We start from the raw sequence: 19563 nt of genomic DNA on the forward strand, positions 1-19563 counted from the left end.
ATTTCATCTGTGTGGCAATGTCCCGCTTGCACCATCCTACCACATGAATCTGGGAATGACTGAGATAGTAAGGCTAAGAAAAAAACTTCATGGAAGTATTCAGTGTTTGTCTAATACAACTTGTATCTGTAAAGCCTACCAACAGACTCCTGCATAGGATCTTTTATTACACCCAGAGCAAACAATGAAAACTGCAGAGTTGAGGGAGAAATCTGCCTGAGACCTCTATATGACATTTTTATTTGAGTCAATTATCATCACCTTGATCTTGGGCCACTTGTCCTCCTCAGCCAGTGTCTATCTAAACCAGAGAACTATTGGTACCTTCAGTTCAGACTGCATCTGAGTGAAACACAGGACCACAGGCAGGAACATAGGTGCAAAAGGCACTTTGAAGACTTAGGATTGTGTTAAATAAGTTTTTCTTCTAAAATAGAGTAATGCTGCTCACATTCACTCTATTTTGACTAATTCCAATCCAGATTGTTATGACTACCTAGTAGCAACCTGAGCTCTAGAGGAGGTCTACAGCAATGACACATTGTTTCTGAAAGTACAGCCAGACTTCTAAGATTGCTCTTCAGGCATCAAAGATGAAGACATTCTTGAGCAAAAACCACAGATACTGGCATGACTGCTGATGCTGTACACTTTGATTAGGGGAGTTCCACCTAGAGATTCATAACACGCCTTCATACACCTTGCTTCAGTTTACACAAAATGTGCATAACACTTTTTTGCCCTCAGACATGTGAGGTCCTGGCAGGAAAAAATAGATAGCTTAAACTAGTGCTGAAAATAAAACTCATCTTAGGTACCAGATGCAAGCAATGGTAAGTAAGTATGTATTTTGCATGTTCTCCTAACAAGCCAAGTATTAACCTCGAAGGGAACAGCTATTTGTAGAGTCAAGGGCACTCTGAGAAGGATGAAAATACTGAGCTCAGATACCTCTGAAGCACTCCCTTCCCAAGCAACACAAACAATCTTATTAAGACTATACAAGGGCCCAGGACACAATGAAGACTAACAAGATGGTAATTAACAGAAATTGATTCTGAGTAGATTTTGAAGAGTCTGATAATCTTGATTCCCTTCAGCCTTAATGGCCTATAATAAAGAGACAAGGACCTATAGTAACAACTAAGATGGTACACACATGAAGTCAAGAACCTAGTCCACTTAAGTGAGAGCATCTAATGGAACTGTTTTCAGTAAGGGCAACAGCAAGCTTTCCCCAGAGATGTCTGGAGTACCCTGGGGACAGTGGGATACAGTATCGTAAGAGAATCTACATACCCTTTTCTACCAGATCTGTATGAAGTCAGAAGCCAAAATGTTTTTAAAAAGTTATGAGCAATCAGGATCATGCAGAGTTTTCCATCTTTCCTTTTGAATTACTCAAAGCACAGCAGGTTATAACCTTCATTTTCCCATTTCATTGAATCAGGAAGGTGCCCAACAAGAAACCTCTGGGCACTTCCTTTCCGAAACCAAAACAAAGTGACTTCAGAGTATGTCAGGCCTTGAAAGCAGCCTCTAGCTAGAGATCTCCCTTCCAATCTCTCACCTTGAAACAAATGCAATTTCTTTTGCTGTCAGAACACAGGCCATGGCACGGCAATCTGATACTGGCCTGACCTAGCAAGCCCAGCTTACTTAAGAGACATGAAAAGACTGTAAAATGTAATCTTGCAGTATGTAGACAGAAATAATTGAATATAATAATTTCTGGATTAAAATGTCGTTACTATACACCACTATGTCAAACCATATTTAAATAAATCCCAAACTTGCATTACCAATCATGTTTGAAAGCAAACTTCTACTGGAGCTAGAACCCAGCTGGATGACAGATGAATACATTCTGACTCTATGAACTCGAAATAACTCATCTGTGTATTGAGGTAACCACAAAGTGCCTGTAAGGCACTACCTTCTCCTCCTAGGTAGAAATCAGTCTGACAGTTCAGAAACAGAAAAAAATTGTGTTTTGAACAAGGTCCCTGAGGTCCCCAAGAACAGAGAGGGGTCTAGAGCATAATAAAGAAGAAGTCTCAGAGGCCACATATCTTAATCAGTACTCTTAATTTTTTTAAATTCTCACAGAAGTATGCTGGTCTTTTTCTAAGGGGGATACAAGGTAATTAAGGACAGAGACAGCAGAAACAAAGAGAAGGAAAATTGAAATTCACAGAGCTGAGAGCACGGGTTTGCTGCAACCTTTTTCCTACAGTCAGGACTGCTGCACAGAACTGAGTGAGAAAAGAATGATTCATCAAAAGGTGTAATTTTAAGGACCTAGATGTTTTTAAGGACAGGTGGGACTGAAAGAATCCTCAGTGGCTCATGTTCTCAGGTCTCAAAGGAGTTCAGATTCAGCCCCCTGAAGGGCAGATCCAAGAATGAGTCTCCTCATTTGACAGCACAGTGGCAAACAACTGGTGGCATTAAGTGAGATTAGCTTTTAGCACCCAAGAAGACTATTTGTTGCACCAGCTCTCACCTGAGAGAGCATAAAACTGAATTCTGACAACACACAAGAAACACTTTTCTAGGGCAGATGTCCTACCTATACCAGAACATACTTGCTGAAAATGAATGTTATTATACCATGCTTCAGTCTAAGATGTCTAATTTATAAACCTGTCTTCAGGGAATGTGAACACTGGTATTTTGCTACACATGTAGCATACTCTGTCCTCCTCTAAGACTGGAAACTATTTTGTTTCCATTGTTCTCTTTTGCTTCTGTTGTTTCTTATTCCACCAACAAACCAGTAAGAAAGATGTGAAGATGTTAAAGAGCATAACCTCCAGCCCCTCTGAAACTTGGAGCTTGTAGTACATGATTCTTTCAGATAGATCCACTGCAGGCTGTCAAATGAACACTTCTGATTTAGAGAACTCTTCTGGTAGAATCTCAGCATTCCCAGCTACCTTCCAGACAAAGTTAAAAATCATATAGCTGGACAGGAGATATACTAGGTTCTCTCAGTCAGGGAGGCTTTTCCGACTTAATAATAATCCCTTACAGCCAAGGACTGTCAAGAGGAAAAAACCCAGCAGTCTACACAGCACACTCTGCATTGTCACATCCTCTTCTGCACTCTGAAAGAAACCAAGCCCCTATACAGGTTGCCACAGAGAGCAGGGAGGTGCGATGACTGTGCTGATGCCAGAGCAGGTAAGACCTGTTGGCTCTTATAACACAAAAATGCAACATCAATTAAAAATCCACCATGTCTATTAAGACTGAATTTACCAAGTATTAAAATATATTAAAGGCTCAATACACAGAACTCTTTCTGTATATAAATAGATGAAAATTCAAAGCTTCAGTGGCTTTGCTGTGCTTCTTACCATGAAATTTGCATATTTCTTTTACTTGTGTGAATTAGGATGACATTCACAGTGATAAATGACTTTTAAATAACTATTTGCATACCAAGTCAATTCCAGTATCTAACTGATCACTAATCAAAGCAGAAAACCTGTCAAGGGTGACTGAGCATCCTTGAATTTCAAATTGCCCCTTCAGAAGACTAGTCTAGGTATACCAGACAGCTAAGCTAGGAGACAGTGTGCAAATATTTGCAGCAAATACAAGCAAGCTAATAATAGAGCCAGCTATACACATGTATATGTGTATCATATATGTGAATAAGAGCATATATGTAAGATATGAATCTTACTTATCTTCTTCATCATGTATGTATGTATGACTTCCTAGTGCTGCTCAGGTGCTTGGAACACAAACCTGAGCATGTCAGTTTTAAGAGAATCTATTGTAACCTGGGTAATTAGGGAACGTATCAGAATGTTAGGATGGTAGGTGAGGAAATAAAAGTAGCTACATAATCTGTAATGGGCATTTCAAAACTGTTTCTCACAGCAACACAGGATTTATATAAAATTAATGGATAAAAACAACAGAAATTTGTATAGAACTATATGCAACCATTTGCTGTTACAGACATCGGAAAGAGTAATGAGAGAGAAAACTTACTTTCTTCATCTAAAAGTTTCAAGAATTTACTAATAGCAGTAGCAGCACAGATATAAAATCACCTGCATGAGCTGAGAGTGGTGAATGAGGCCGAGGCAGAGCTGAAGTTTGGCCATTGCCCATCAGACTCTTCCTGTTGCTCGTTCTACAACTGTGGACAAAAAGAGAGGAAAGAAGACATTAGCATCAAAAATACAGTATGCACCACAAACAGACTTCCTGAGATTCTGACACCTTGTTTCTTCCCTTCTAATCTCCTATTACAAATCAAAACTATTTATGTTTTTGTAGATGTGTCCAGGAAGTCTATGATCATCCTGGATAATGGCAAAGACATCAGTTTCCAAAGGTTTGCACATTTGCTGTTCTAGGCAAACACCAGCATTTTCCTGTAGAGTGTCACTTACAAAATGTTCTTTCCTGACTGCAGCTTGTTTCTCTGCCATACACTTTTTATAATTTAAAAAAATATACATAATGTAGAAAAACTGTGTCAAGATTAGAATCACCACGGAATGATTGAACCTATTTCTGTTGCATGATCTGTAGCTCCAAACCACATGCCATGAAGAGAAATTATTTATCAATCTGAGAATGATACAATAATTATAAATCTAATTATTGAGATAAATTTCACATCTGTGCCTTTTGTCAATGGAACAGATGATGCCTAAAATGATGAATGCATTTTTTACTCACACATTTTTCATTTGCAAAGCCACTAATTTCCCACATCACAAGATTATTAGGCGAGATAAATAGTAAATTAACACATCTATTAAGCTTGGGAAAGGAGATATTTTTCTTAAATACATCGCACAGTTTTAAAATATTTGTTGGCAGAAGCATTTTTCTTTTTCCCTCTTCCTACTACAATGAATAATCTCACAAACAAATCCCCAAGACTGCAAACATTCACACACAAGGGAACACACAGTACCATGAAGTCAGAGACCATAACTGTGTATAAACTTCAGTGAATTTACTCGTGTTTATGGCACTACAGTCAGAATGTTTTTCCATAAAGATTTAGAAAACCTCAAAACCACGAAGAGAAGAAAAATTCATACATAAAATAGTTTTATTAGTACAGTGTGTTGGAAGCAGATTCAGATCAGATTTGGAGACATTTCCAAATAATAATTTTATAATACTATGACCTCTATATAACAGCCAGAAGGCAAGACTGACCAATTTTGACATAAAGTGCAATAGAAAGTATTGCATTTAATACCATAAACAGCTAAATAAGATTAAAAAGTAACTCAAAATAATGCTGAAAACAAGAAAACAGAAAAAGATGAAAAGTTGAGTATGAAAGCAGCACAGAAGATATTTGCAATATAAAAAAAAATATAAGATCTGTCTCTCCTTGAACAATATGTTGTGAAGCAGCAAGAGTGCCACTGGCAGCTGTTGGATGAGTTAATGCAAAGCTCATTTAAATGAACTGCACAATGAATTGCCATATCCCTTTATTATTGTAATCAGTTAAACAGTGAGTTTACTCATGAGTATATACTCACGAGTATAGTAATCATATACTTATGATTACTGCAGATACATGTAAGAAAAGAAAGCATGGAATTATTTAAAGATTCTGACTGGAAAAGTCAAATCTTAAAACATACTGCAATTTCTAAGATGAACAGAGATGATGAACATCATCTAAGATGAACAGAGATGAACAGAGAACATTTAAAATGTGAAACTAAATATGTTTTAGGAATCCGTCTAGATTGAGGTCATCTTTCTACGAGTATTTCTAATATACTCAGCACTTAATCTATTTTACAAATTATGGAACTTGAATAAATATTCCATATTTCATTAAATAACATTTTCAGAGTCAGTGGTTCTCCTCAACTCTGAATTCAGATGAGTCGAATACTATCCTCTCTGAGCTAAGAAAGGTCCAAATTCTTGCTACTGGCTTCAAGCAAAGTAATTTTTGGGGTACCTTTTATCATATTATGACAAGCCCCACTTTATTAGCTACACTTCTTTTTAAAAACTTGAATAACTGTTTTATTTCAATCCTCCAATCTAAAATGGAACTCAGTAGAAACCTTCAGTATTCATTAGACATTCATTAAATGCCACACAGATAGCATCTATCCACAGCGATGTGATGGTATCACTACAGCATCTGTGGTGGAGACTGGGGTTAAGAGACCCCACTATGTGACTTTAAAGCAGCTTTGTGTGGCTTGGGATCTGAAGTTTGAGATCTGAAGAATTACCATATCTTCTGTCACATGGAGGGTATATATCTTAAGCATCTAATCCCTGGCTATATTCTCAGCAAAACAAATGTCACTTTAAACATATCCACTGATTTTTCGACAAAGATGATTCCAGACATAGGTTTATCAGTATCATTTCCCTCTACCTGTAGAAATTGAGAATTCTACCGCTTTTGTCAGAATTTTCTATGTAAACAAATGACTGTCTTATATTCACTTTTACATTAAAATTCAAACTTTACATTCTTCAGGTCAAGTTAATGCAATACCTTTTACAAATTGTTTTCAACAACTAATTCAAGTTGTCTTGATTTTTTTTTTTACATAGTTTGTAAGAATAATTTTTGGTGAGTAGGCATTACCTTAAATATCATGATCTTACATAATGAGAAAACCTTCTCTCAACTGCATTTTAAAAAAAGTCTTTGCTATTTGCTTTATAGAGAATTTATCTTTTTTCACACTCAAATAAAATCTTATTCTGACAAACAGAAAATAAAAAATATTAAGTCTCCTCTATTCATCTTACTGGCAAGGTAAGATGTAAATCACTAACTGCATGGAAGGACAAATCTATCCTAGATCTCTTGCTTGAGCTTTGTTTTTTAAGTTCTGTTCTACAGAGATTTTGAAATCATGTTATCCATACAGTATAATCTGTGAAACAAAACTCCTTCCCCAGAATATTATAGAAGAATATTATAGAAGAGGTTGTTTGTGGTGAAAAAAACCCCAACCATCTCCAGGAAACCTGCTAGAACACCACAAATGGGAAGCAGGGTCCCAGTAAGGAAGTATCAAAGCATCACTTAGTGAATTGTATTTAGCCACAGAACAGCAATCGCCAGTATACAGAAGAGTCTCTTAAGTTAAAGCCTTTCTACAGACAACATAGTTTTTCCTGCATTTTTGAACACAGTGATTATTTTTCCCCTTCTATTGTCTTCATAAAACTATTCTTCTCCCATTCAAATCTGACAAGATAAACCAATTAATAAGTGGCAGCCTTGAAACAAAAACTCTTTACAACAAAGTTATAGCAGTGCAGGAAGAGTCTAAAGAGATTGTAACACAGGGAAACATAAACCTTGGTAAATAACAAAACACTATACACTCAAAATGCCATTCTCTAAGCCTTGAGTTACACGGTAAATAACAAAACACTATACACTCAAAATGCCATTCTCTAAGCCTTGAGTTACACGCTGTGATCAGGTTGCCCAGCACAGAGAAGAGACTAGCAAGGCTGGCAGCATACGTAACACAGGATTTAAAACACTGGAAAAAAAAAAAAAAAAAAAAAAAAGAAGGAGAAGAAAGTAGGGGAGAACAAAGAAAAAAAAATTTGTCACATTCAACAATAATTAAACTTTGGGCTGCACATATTTTGCCCTTCATCTTCTCTGAGCCAGGAGAATACTTCCTGGACTTGTTGCCGACAGCTTGAAGTGGTAGACCTGGACGACTTTTTCTGGAACTAGTTTGCACTATATCAGCAGTGCCATGGACTGCTGGCAATGTTCCTTATCTTGGAATCCAATTCGTAATTTCCTATTTGGTTTTCAAATTCTACACAGACGGGTGCTGCCTTACCTCTTTGCTCTCCACCACTACCACTCCTGCCCACTCACACCTCTCCTCCCTAATCCTGTGGTGAGAAGTCATCTCACCATGTTTCACTGCTGAGGAATTCCTCCTTCATCCCATCTCCAGTTATCAGCCCCAGCTCACTAACCTTCCAGCTGCTGGAGATGCTCAAAGCTTCCTATGAGCAGGTCTCATGATAAAACAGAGAACACTACAGAAGTGCTTTGTGCTCACAATTGTTAATCACAAAGCAAGGGTGAAACTACACCTGCTGAAAGAGCCTATCTAGTTGCATTAAGCTTGACTAGCTTGCTCCTCATATAGCCATAGCTCTTCCCACACCAGGAAAAGGCAGCTTGGGCAGAGACCATGGGAACTGCTAGACTGAAACCAGAAAAGTAAGGCACAATAATAGAATGTCCACTAAAATAGGCTATTACAGTCTTGGAAACACTGAACAGAATAAAAAGTTGAAGCAAACATCCCATTCTTCTAGGACAGGCAAGACTACATCCAGAGCTAGAATATTAAATGCAGGTTTTCTTACAAGAGTAATCTAGAAATGGCAAAAATAGTGAAAGTGTGCACTGAAATGGAAGCGTCTTCCTTCAGAACAAGGGATAATAAGAGAGGAAATTACTGGCAGTAAAGGTTAATTGTTTTTTTTCAAAAAAGTAGGGAATGAGTGCTGTATTGAAAGGAGTTAATGGCAAATATATAAACAGCAAGAGGCAGTATAGAAACAACATCAGTCCTTTACAGGATAAGGACGGTCATCTCACCAACAGAAATAGAGACAAAGCAGAATAATTTAATCCATCCTTTGCCTCTTTCTTCAACACTAATGATACATCAAGGGGGTCTCAATGCCTTGGAGGACCCTGACTGCAACAAGTCATGATGTCATTGTTTATGACCCTTAGATGACCCTGAATTTGTATGGGATCTGCTGCTACAGTTAGATCTGTACAAATCCATGGGGCCTGATGGGATCAACCCAAGAGTCCTCAGAGATCTGGCTGATGTCATTATTAGGCCTCTCTCGATTACTTTTGGGAGGTCTTGGCAATCTAGAGAAATCCCAGTCGACTGGAAGCTGGCTCATGTGTTCAAGGAGAACCCTGGCAACTACAGGTCAGTCCATCTAACTTCAGTGCCTGGTAAAATTACAGAAAAGATTATTCTGAGAAGTACTGAAAAACACCTGGAGGACAATGCAGTCACTGGTAACAGCCAGCACAGCTTCATGAGGGGAAAGTCCTGCCTTTCAAACTTAACTTCCTTTTATGATAAGGTATCCCACCTAGTTGATCAAGGGAATCCAGCGGATGCAGTACTTCAGGAAAGCTTTTGATATTGTGTCTCACAGTATCCTCCTGGACAAAATGCACAGCATACAGCTGGACAACCATGCCTAGACAGAGTGACAGTGAATGGGGTGACATCAGGCTGGTGACTGGGCACTAGTGTGGTCCCACAGGGCTCCATCCCTGGCCCAGTCCTCTTCAACATCACCAATGACGGGGACTGGAAGGAGTTTTAAGCAAGTTTGCAGATGGCACAAAATTGGGAGGAGCGGTTGACTCCCTGGAGGGCAGGCAGGGCCTTGCAGAGACATTGACCCACTAGAGATGGGCAATCACCAACCACATGAAGGTTAACAAGGGCAAGGGCCAAATTCTGCACCTAGGACGGGGCAACCCTGGTGGCAAGAACAGACTGGGGAATGAGGGGCTTGAGAGCAGCACGACAGAGAAGGACCTGGGGGTCTGGGTTGATGGCAAATTGAAGATGAGCCAACAGTGTGCCCTGGCAGCCAGGAGGGGCAACCATGTCCTGGGAAGCATCAAGAACAGCATCACAGGCTGTTCAGGAGAGGTGGTTGTCGCACTCTATTCTGCACTGGCACGGCCTCACCTTGAGTACTGTGTGCAGGTCTGGGCACCACGGTGTAGGAACATCTATTTGGAGAGCATGCAAAGGAGAGCAACAAGGATGGTGGGGGTCTGGGAGGGGTGACTTATGAAGAGTGTCTGAGGTCACTTGGATTGTTCAGTTTGCAGGAGGATGAGGATGCTCACTGCAGCATACAGCCTCCTCACAAGGGGAAGAGATGGGACTGGGACTGATTTCTTCATTCCTCTGACTGAAGACAGGACTTGGGGCAACAGTAGGATGCTGAATCAGAGGAGGTTTAGGTTAGGAATGAGGAAAAGGTTTTTCACCCAGAGGGTAGCTGAGCAATGGAACAAACTCTCCAGAGAAGTGGTCACAGCACCAAGCCTGCCTCAGTTCAAGAAGTGTTTGGATGACACTCTCAGGCACATGGTGATTCTGGGAGAGCCCTACATAGGGACAGGAGTTGGACTTGGTGATCCTGATGGGTCCCTTGCAACTCAGCATATCCTATGATTCCATAAATTACCACTTGTCTATGTTTTCATGGGAAATCTGGCATCTGCTTTAATAATTTAATTATTTCATTTCAACATCCTAAATTATTAGTATTCACACTTGCAATGAAGATGGATTTGGACTGTCCACCATTATGACAGTTCAACACCTTCCAAAGGATATTCTGAGCACAGCACTACTCCGCAATGCAGCTTCTTAATTTTGTTATCAGTGGTTTTGTTAAACAGTAGTTTAGCTGAGGAAACTCCTATTTAAGAGAGGCTGCAAACGACATGTTGTATTTGCTAACACAAGTACAGTGAAACTAAGCTGTTGTCATAGGCCTGACCATTTAGGCACAAGAGAGACTAAAAAGGCAAGACTTATGATCCGTGTAAGTTTAAGAAAAATGAGGGTGACAGAGCACTGGAACAGGCTGCCCAGGCAGGTTATAGAGTCTCTTTCTCTGGAGATTCAAAACCTATCTGGATGCAGTCCTGTGTGACCTACAGGGGGGTCGGACTCAATGATTTCTCAGGGTCCCTTCAGACCCCTAAGACTCTGTGAAGACCAGCACTCCCATAAAGGCTCTAGGGATAGAAAAGGTGCTTATAAATTCTCTTTTTAAAATTGCATAGCAGAAAATTAACTCAGGAGGAACACACTTTTCCTAGCAACTCCTCAGATATGGCAACTTTCTTTATACTGGAAAGTTAAATTTAAGTTATATTTCTCTTAAATTTAACTTGTTATGAAGCTAACCTATGACTTCACAGTTATTTGTTATCTTCATGAACAGAAACCCTGAAGAGTCAGTAGCACACACAGCACTGACTTAAAGAAAATTAGAACATTTAAAGTGAGGAATTTAGTTGGTTTTGGTTTGGGTTTTTCATTTTTGTTTTTAAAGAAAAGGAATCTTCCAAGACCTTCGGAAGCAAAGTTTTACAATTTTTGAGAGCTATTTCCTAGACTGAAGAAGGCAAATTCTCAGGGTGCTACAGTCATCAAGAGAAATGTGCAGACCATCTGAATGCAAGTAAAATATAGTATTAGTGACACCCAGAATTACTTTGGTTTTTGGTCTTCTGATGCCTTTCAATGTTCCAAACTCCTATCTATTTCATATCACCTAGTATTATTTTCTGATATATTTTTACTAGACTGTATGTCTGCACACACACTTTCCCAAATTTGGTGCATGCATATAGATATATTTACAAGTGTATATACAGAGATTCATATTTACATGTATAAAAGATATACATATATTTGTATAAAGACATATACATATAGCATACTGTATTTAAAATATTACACATACAGCCAGGTATTGTATTTATTATACATCTCGCTCTCTGTGAGGAATTACTCCATATAAGCCTTTAATGATCAAGAAAGAAGCCTTGGGTTTTAAATTTTAACTGTTATAATATAGGGATTCAGATTTTATTCTTTTGTATTTAAGGTTTAGTCTTGATAGTCAACTTGAATGAGGCAAACAGCCCTGAGGAAAAGGACTTTGGAGGTGCTGGGGGATGAGAAGCTCAACATGAGCCATCAGTGTACACTTGCATCCCAGAAAGATCACCAGATCCTTGGCTGCATCAAGAGAAGTGTGGCCAGCAGGTCGAGGGAAGTGATTCTCCCACTCTACTCTGCTCTCATGAGACCCCACCTGGAGTACTGCATCCAGTGCTGGAGCCCCTCTTACAGGAGGGACATGGATGTGCTGGAGTGTGTCCAGAGAAGGGCCACGAGGATGATCAGAGGGATGGAGCACCTCTCCTGTGAAGACAGACTGAGAGAGTTGGGGTTATTCAGTCTGGAGAGGAGAAGGCTCTGAGGAGAACTTATTGCAGCCTTCAATGTCTGAAAGGGGGATTACAAGAAAGCTGGAGATTGACTTCTTAGGATGTCAGGAAGTGATAGGACTAGGGGAAATGGATTCAAAGTAGAGGAGGGCAGATTTAGATTGGAACTTAGGAAGAAGTCCTTCACTATGGGGGTGGTGAGACATTGGAACAGGTTGTCCAGAGACGTGGTGGAAGCCCCATCCCTGGAAGTTTTTAAGGCCAGGCTGGAGAGGGCTCTGAGCAACCTGATCTAGTGGGAGGTGTCCCTGTCCATGGCAGGGGGGTTGGAACTGGGTGATCTGAAAGGTCCCTCCCAACCCTGAGAATTCTATGATTCCAAGTTCTAGTCAGAAGAAATAAGAGTGCTGTCAAAATACAGTGAACATGAAACACCAATATGAAGTATGCAGCTGCTAGAGGCCTAGTTTGGCAGAGTGTGTCCTGACTCTTTGCAATGCTACAGTGAGCATTTTAGTTTTGGCTACTGGTGAGGTAGGCATGGACAGTAAACTCGGCCTTTGCAGGTACTCATGAATGTCTGTCCAACACCTTTTTCCTTACTGTTACTACCCCTTACTAACATACTACCATCCCACAAGAACTTCACTTTTCCTCATCCATACAAAAGTGGGGTTTCTAGTCTGTTTCTTCATTTTTCTAAAAAAACCTACAAGGAAAATAAAACTTAAAACGCAGCCAACAGGATGCATGATTCCCCTCTCTGAATAGACAAGCTTAAGAGTTCAAATGCAATCAAGACAGCATTAGTGCAAAAAATATACTCAAGAAAGTCTCAGGATTGCAAAAATAATCTGCCAAATCTCTGCTGTTCCAAGCTGAGGAACACAGTTGCGGAGACAGAACTCTTACACTGTAGAAGGCATCTCCATCCTACTAATATATTACAAAACCAGCAGAACAGCAGGGCCTTCACTAAGACTTCTAAACTGTATTTGATGGTTAGATGTATTCAGTGTTTTGAACTCCAGTGATGGCTCTTACTTTTACTCCAGGCAGTTTTGATCCACATTTTTTCTTCTCATACAACATAAAATCAGTAGTTTCAAGAAATGAGAGTTTCTTCCATAGAACTAAAATGGTGTATTTCTTTTTTCTATCTTTTCTGTTCCTTCCTAAAACAACAGATTCAGTTTTAACTTGTTGTAGAGATAAATATTTAATAATGTAACAGAAGAGTACTAAGCCAATTAATAACTCCACAATTGTACAATATTCATAATATAGCTGCATACAAGATAAAGTCTGTAACGCAATAAAAGACCAAAGGAGAGCAGACAAAAACCACTTGGCTCACAGAGCAATTCCCCTTTCTTACCCACAACATACAGTTTTTGCATCTTTGTATCATACAACGTTGAAAATATGCTGATGGGATAATTTCAATCTCATTGCTTCTTTAACTTCTTTTTTAATCTTATTTGTGTTCTGGGAAGGGACTTAAACAAACTTACTAGATGAACAGCACATTTGCAATCATACTGAAAATTTTTACTAAATTCCTCAACACACAAATACTACTCTTTCAAACCAGAATGACAAGTAGGAAATCAGTACCACAACTAGAAGAAAAATAAACATAGCTGGCCTAATTAATTGCTAAGTATGATGAGCGTTATTCTAGATAAATCAGAAGATGCGAAACAAGGCAGAAACAGCCCCCTTCTCCCCCCCCCCCCCAAAAAAAAAAATCAGGAGGCAGTGATGGGTTTTTACAATTTAGCAAGTGCCACCTTAAAAAAAAAAAAAGTGTCATACATCACTCCTGTGAAGATCAAAACATCAACAGTTTGGAGATGTTAGCCAAACGAAGTAGTGCCTTGACTTGCATAGTATATAACCCCGTAGAAAACATTTGCATTGGACAGGAAATATCCTATTTAGTGGCCTATTTATCTAGGCTGCAGCACAGACAGAAGGCTTAAAGAACAGGTGCTCTTGGCCATACCCAGCAGTTTCCCATTAACCCAGATCACTCCAGATTTTTACTCCAGACTTCAGCCTCCAAGTGCACCTCTTGAAATAAGTGGATGCATCCACACACCATGTTGTGGCAGTCAGGATGGAGCAGGATGTTTTCACTCTGCCCCGGCCTGGTCATTGTTAACAACTTGGGGGAGCATGTGGAGCAGAGGGAGGCAAGCTGGGGCTGCTGTACACCATTCACTGCTGCTGTTCCCTCCAGGCCCTACACTCCACCTCAGGTTTGGGTGCTGTCTGCTGGGCTGGAGCACAGATACTGTTAGAGGCATCACTTGCTGCTGGCTCTGTCCTGTTTTGGAGCTAGGCTGGAGCTCCATGACTGCTGCTGCTTGCTGCTTCTAACACCACTAAGTCAGACTCTGGCAAGGAGGGAGCTGGAGAACCTCCTACTCACCCTTCCACCCCCAGATGAGGTTTCATATAGAGCAAGAGCCTTTTCCATGCTTACACTGAACAGAGGAGCTCATCTACTTTTTAACCAGGCCGGCCCTTTGGAAAAAAACAAACAAAAAATAATAAACAAACAGGGCCTGTTTCAGCCATAATTCCTTTGAACAACATGCATTCAGACTCCAGGACTAACCACAGCCAATTCCCCAGGCCATTTCAGTACTGCAAGAGAGCCAACCACGTACCCTGAGCTTTCTGTAAATACAGTTGAAACTGAGGCCAGGATAGTTCAGAATTAAGATAAAACATGGGAGTGTCTTCAAGCTACAGGCAGAAGACCTGTTTATCCAGATACCTACCACAGTGAAACCCTGCTCACCTTCTCCACAGCCTTCTCATTCTATTTTCCAGACACCTAGCACCTTCTCTGCTTCCTTTGCTTTTTCCCTTGCTGGTGGTTGCTCACAACACCATCACCACTGCTGAGAACTCAACTGTGTATTAGTTCAGACAGGACTGCTTCTTTTTGGTAGCTCCCAATCTCTCAAAACTACGAGGGAGTGCATGATTTGTTAAACCTTTAAGTACCAAAGACTCAAGGCATGAATGGGGAAAACAAAGCTCAAATAATGTACGTCATAGATGAAAAACTGTATTCTCAGATCAGACCTACTAGGAAAAAAAGAAAGTTTGATTTTTTTTATTTTTACTTAGACAGGATCCTAAAGCTAAAGCACTTCTTTTATATTAGTGTTGACTTTTCTGACTGAAGAGAAAACCACTTATAGATTAACTGCTAGATAACTTAGTCTCCTTCACTAGAAAGGCTCCAAGACATTAAGAAAGTTGTTATAAATTTCTACAAGCCATCTGTGTCTTCATTTTCCTATCTTTAAAATTCAGTTGTTTGAATTATAGCTTGCATTGGATCTTAAAATATTTTTATTATTCCTAATTCAATGTTGATGCATATTTCTAGGAGACATCTGCCTTTTCTAGTCATGATTCCTCTGAAGCTGGCAAGACATTTAGTTAATTCATACCAAAACAAAAAACACCAAAAAACCCCCAACAAACATATATAAAAAAAGAGCCACGTATCTTATGTGTGTGTGCCTATACGTATGTAATATTAACATGGGAGATTCAACAAGAGAATGCTAGAACAGAAAAATCAACATTGAACTTTTGAAAACACTGTATTTTTGAAAAACACTGTATGAGCCTCATTTCATTATTCAGTTCTTCAGTACAAATTCTACACAACTAGGACTAATCAGAAGAAAAGCATAATGGACTTTAATGTCACAAAGAACTGCAAGAAATTACATTATAGTAAAATAGAAATCTGTAAACTCACTCACAGAAAAAATAAGAAAAAAAAAGAAACTTTTCCTTTGTCTTCCCTAATAAATATCCTGACCTCATGTTTTAATCTTAGAAACAAGCTCAAATAAATGACTCAAGTATGATTTGTTTCCAATTCTGTTATCCAAAGGAGGATCTTTGCCTTATACCTGAAAGATGTGTATGCACATTTAACACAAACACTTGTGGAAGGCACTATCAGTTCAGCTCTCAAATGCCACTGTTCTGCTTGGGGACACTTAGTAAGTGACACCTCCAACTTCATGGACAGAGATGGCAGCCAGTGTATTAGAAAAAGCCCTTCATCTGCCCTGTAAAAGATGCCATAAGGATACTGGGGGACCCATATTTCTTGGAGGAAGAAATATGGCATCTTGGAGGAAGCATCTTGGAGGAAAAATATACAGTTGTCCACAGTTCCAGCCCTGGACTTAGCTAGACTATTAATGAGCAGTCTGCCAGGGAATTACCACCTTACTCTTCAGCAAGGGGGAACTGCCTGGCTTAACTTCAAAGTTGGGTTTGGGTCACCCTCACAGTTGTTAGGATTCAGTCTCCATCACAGCAAAAGTCACCTGTGGAGTAAGAGGGTTCATGAATATCAAGCCAGCAAACTTTGATGCCTCTTACATTAAAACTCCCTTTTCTGTAAACTTCACATCTTCAAGAGAAACACAATTATCAAAGAGATGATAGTCAACATCACATGGGCAAAGGCAGGGTTCATCTGTATTCAAAATCACCCCTAAGATCTCCTAAACACGTAGGGCTTATCACCACTTAAGAAGCAAATACTTCAGTTTTGAAACAGAAACAAGGACAAACACTGTGACAGGGCATTTTCAAGCATCCCCTCCTAGGTACTCCTCCACAACTGCTGAGACCACACGATCTTTACAAACAGCTGAAATAATGGTGAAATAATACAGCTATCACCCTAAGCAAATTAATTTAGCAGGAAGTTCCTGAGTGTAGTTTCTGAAATGAGAAAAGACTTTCCTTTGTTGCAGCCCAGTGAAAAGTGGAGATGGGGGAAAAAGAGGCAAAAAAACCCCCAAAGGTATCTGGGAAAAGCTTTCAAGGATGATAGTCTGCAGCTAAGAGTGGAACATGTTGAGCATTGCCTCTTGAGGACCAGAAGAGAGGATTCCCATCCCCAGAATGGAAAGCTCTGCAACAATGAAGCACAGCTGCCCAATGAACATTTGACATGTTAGGAACCGGAGTTTCATCCCTTCTACAGCACTTTAAACCACTGCTGCAGCGGGTTATTTCTCTGTCTTCTTTCCTCTTCCATATGAGTGTTGCCAAAAATTTGCAATTTCTAATTTTAAACCATGTAATATGAGGTAAGTCTGCACCCTTCCTTTAAAGGAATCAATGCAAGTAACAGGAAAACAGTCTTCTTCCCTTTTATTTCTGATTTTTTTCAAAAAGACAAGAGGCAACATTATGTAACTAAATTGCCACACCTTCCATACAACAAGAATGAGCACTTTGCAATTAGCATTCTGTACACTGCCTTTTCCTTGGACAGAAGTAGTCAGTAGAACTTAAGCAGTTACTAAGCCAGAGTTAAGGAAATAAATAAAAAAAACATATTATTTAGGACAAAATACAGGTACTGAAAACTACCCTTTGCTGGTCAGGAGGGCAAAATACAGGTGTTTGACAGCTATGCCTCTCATTGGTTAGGAGCTTGAACACAAACTTTCAAGCCAAAGACAACTGTTCCCATGAGACCTCTGGCAGCTCCAGCAGTGCCCCACATTTGAGCATGCACACATTGACTGCAATTCAAAAATTTAGTTTGCAGACAAAAGACCGCCTCTCTTTACTGAGACTGAGCATTCTCCTTCCCTCCCACTGTCAGTTGAGCAAAGGTTTTTCAATTAAATCTTAATTAAGTATACAGAGAATTATTTTCCCAGAAAAAAAAATTAAATCCTTTCACTGTGCCCATTCAGCTGTTGGTGTCTGCTAAGCCTGCCAAAGAGGGCATCAGTTAATGCCAGCTACAGCTACTTTCATGAAGAGGCTGATTGTCCTGTAGGAACCAGCCATCTGCAAACTCATGGTGACCATGCAGCCACGCAATGGTCACAATATTAAGACATCACTGGACACATACCTGCAGCCAGCAAGGTGGCATTCCCCATCCCACATATGGAGTTACAATAAATTAGATTCTCTTTGCCCCAGGAGTTCTGAAACACAGCTACATCCCTTTAATGGCAAAGCAACAAATAAACACTAGAAAAAAGCTGTATGTCTGGTCTTTCTTTTTCACAGCTGTAAACTGATCTTATGTAACTGATGTGACTGTTACTATTTTTATCTAACAAAGCTTTAGGAAAATCTCAACAGGAAAAAAATAATGTGCCAGCATATAGATGACACCATTTACAAAAGTACAGAAAGTACATCAACTACTTCTTTCCACCACAGTTTTTGTTAGATATTTAGTATCTACTCTTGATAAAATTAGCTGTTTATCTATATTGATAGAGTAACATAAGCATATTCTACCTTCTGCAGATGTAGTTACATCATATGGTAAATGCCTTTTACTGGTTCAGATTTTCCCTGATGGAAATAAAAATTAACTACAAGAATACAAACTAACTTTTTCAACTGTAATTGTGTAATAATAAAGCTATGTCAGCAAAAAAAATCAACTGACTGGCTGTTGCTCAAATAACTACCCAGGTATAAAATTCAGTGTGTAGACACTAGTCCGGGATCAAACTTCAGCTCCACTCAGCAATACACCTACAGAGGAAGACAATCTATTTCAAGTGCAGACCACACTGTTTGCTGCAAAGTCACAGTGAGGTAATTGGAAATCTCTGAACAACCTCCAGTGAAGCAATGCAAACATCTCCAGGCACAGTCATCAGTGGGGATGACAACACAAAACCTTCTGACATCCACTTGCCTTTTTTTTTTTTTTTTTCTTGGTAAGGCTTAATCATCAAGCACCACACAAGCCAGGAAAGATCAGATGATTTACATGTTTAAGTTTGCTGACAGAGACATGGCACGTACACTTATACTATTAAAAATAGTATGGTGCAGTTCTAAAAAAAAATTTTCACAGATGTATGTTTCAAGTGACTGGATTACTCAAACACTGAGGTCAGAAACAAATTATCCAGTCCATACCAAATAAGTACTGATAAAGCATTCGTGTTATGCCACCAAATGTTCCCCTCCCTCTGAAACACTTTAATGATGCAAGTATCCAAATCTCTGAACCAGAAATACTGCATAACTTCAGAATCCCTTAAGCCTATCCTATCTAAGATAGGTTTTCTACAGACCAGAACTCATCAGTGCTGAGTTGCCATCTCTCATCCAGGACCTAAGAAGAGATGAGGAGAGAGGAATTTTTCTTTTTCTGCAATGGTGCAATGGTATGTTTCAAGGTCTTCCCAAAAGCTGATGACCTAGCACAACTGTAACAAAAATCTAACTTTATCTACACATGGTTACTTACTTCTAATGAAAATCTGCTCAGTGGGACTGGAAAACGAATAGCATTTTCCCTGTTAAAAAACAAAACAAAAAACAAGAAAAACAAACCAAAACCAACCAAACAAAAAAACTCACACACAAAAAAACCCACACAAAACCAAACACCAGTACATATTCAATAATGCAAGTCTCCAATCAGAGCTCTAATGAACTGAAATCTATATTCAGGAATTGAT

General features: G+C 39.4%; 1 protein-coding gene across 2 annotated transcripts in view; it reads right to left on the reverse strand.

Moving 5' to 3' along the window:
* The window catches only part of MAST4 (microtubule associated serine/threonine kinase family member 4), a 278832-nt gene that overhangs the window by 70826 nt on the left and 188443 nt on the right, over positions 1–19563 (reverse strand). For both annotated transcript variants that reach the window (XM_030467138.1, XM_030467137.1), the window contains one exon: positions 4071–4159. In XM_030467138.1, the coding sequence (XP_030322998.1) occupies positions 4071–4159 (89 nt within the window). The remainder of the gene's footprint in view (positions 1–4070; positions 4160–19563) is intronic.

Source organism: Calypte anna, chromosome Z (genome assembly GCF_003957555.1).
Source record: "Calypte anna isolate BGI_N300 chromosome Z, bCalAnn1_v1.p, whole genome shotgun sequence".
Classification (NCBI taxonomy): domain Eukaryota; kingdom Metazoa; phylum Chordata; class Aves; order Apodiformes; family Trochilidae; genus Calypte; species Calypte anna.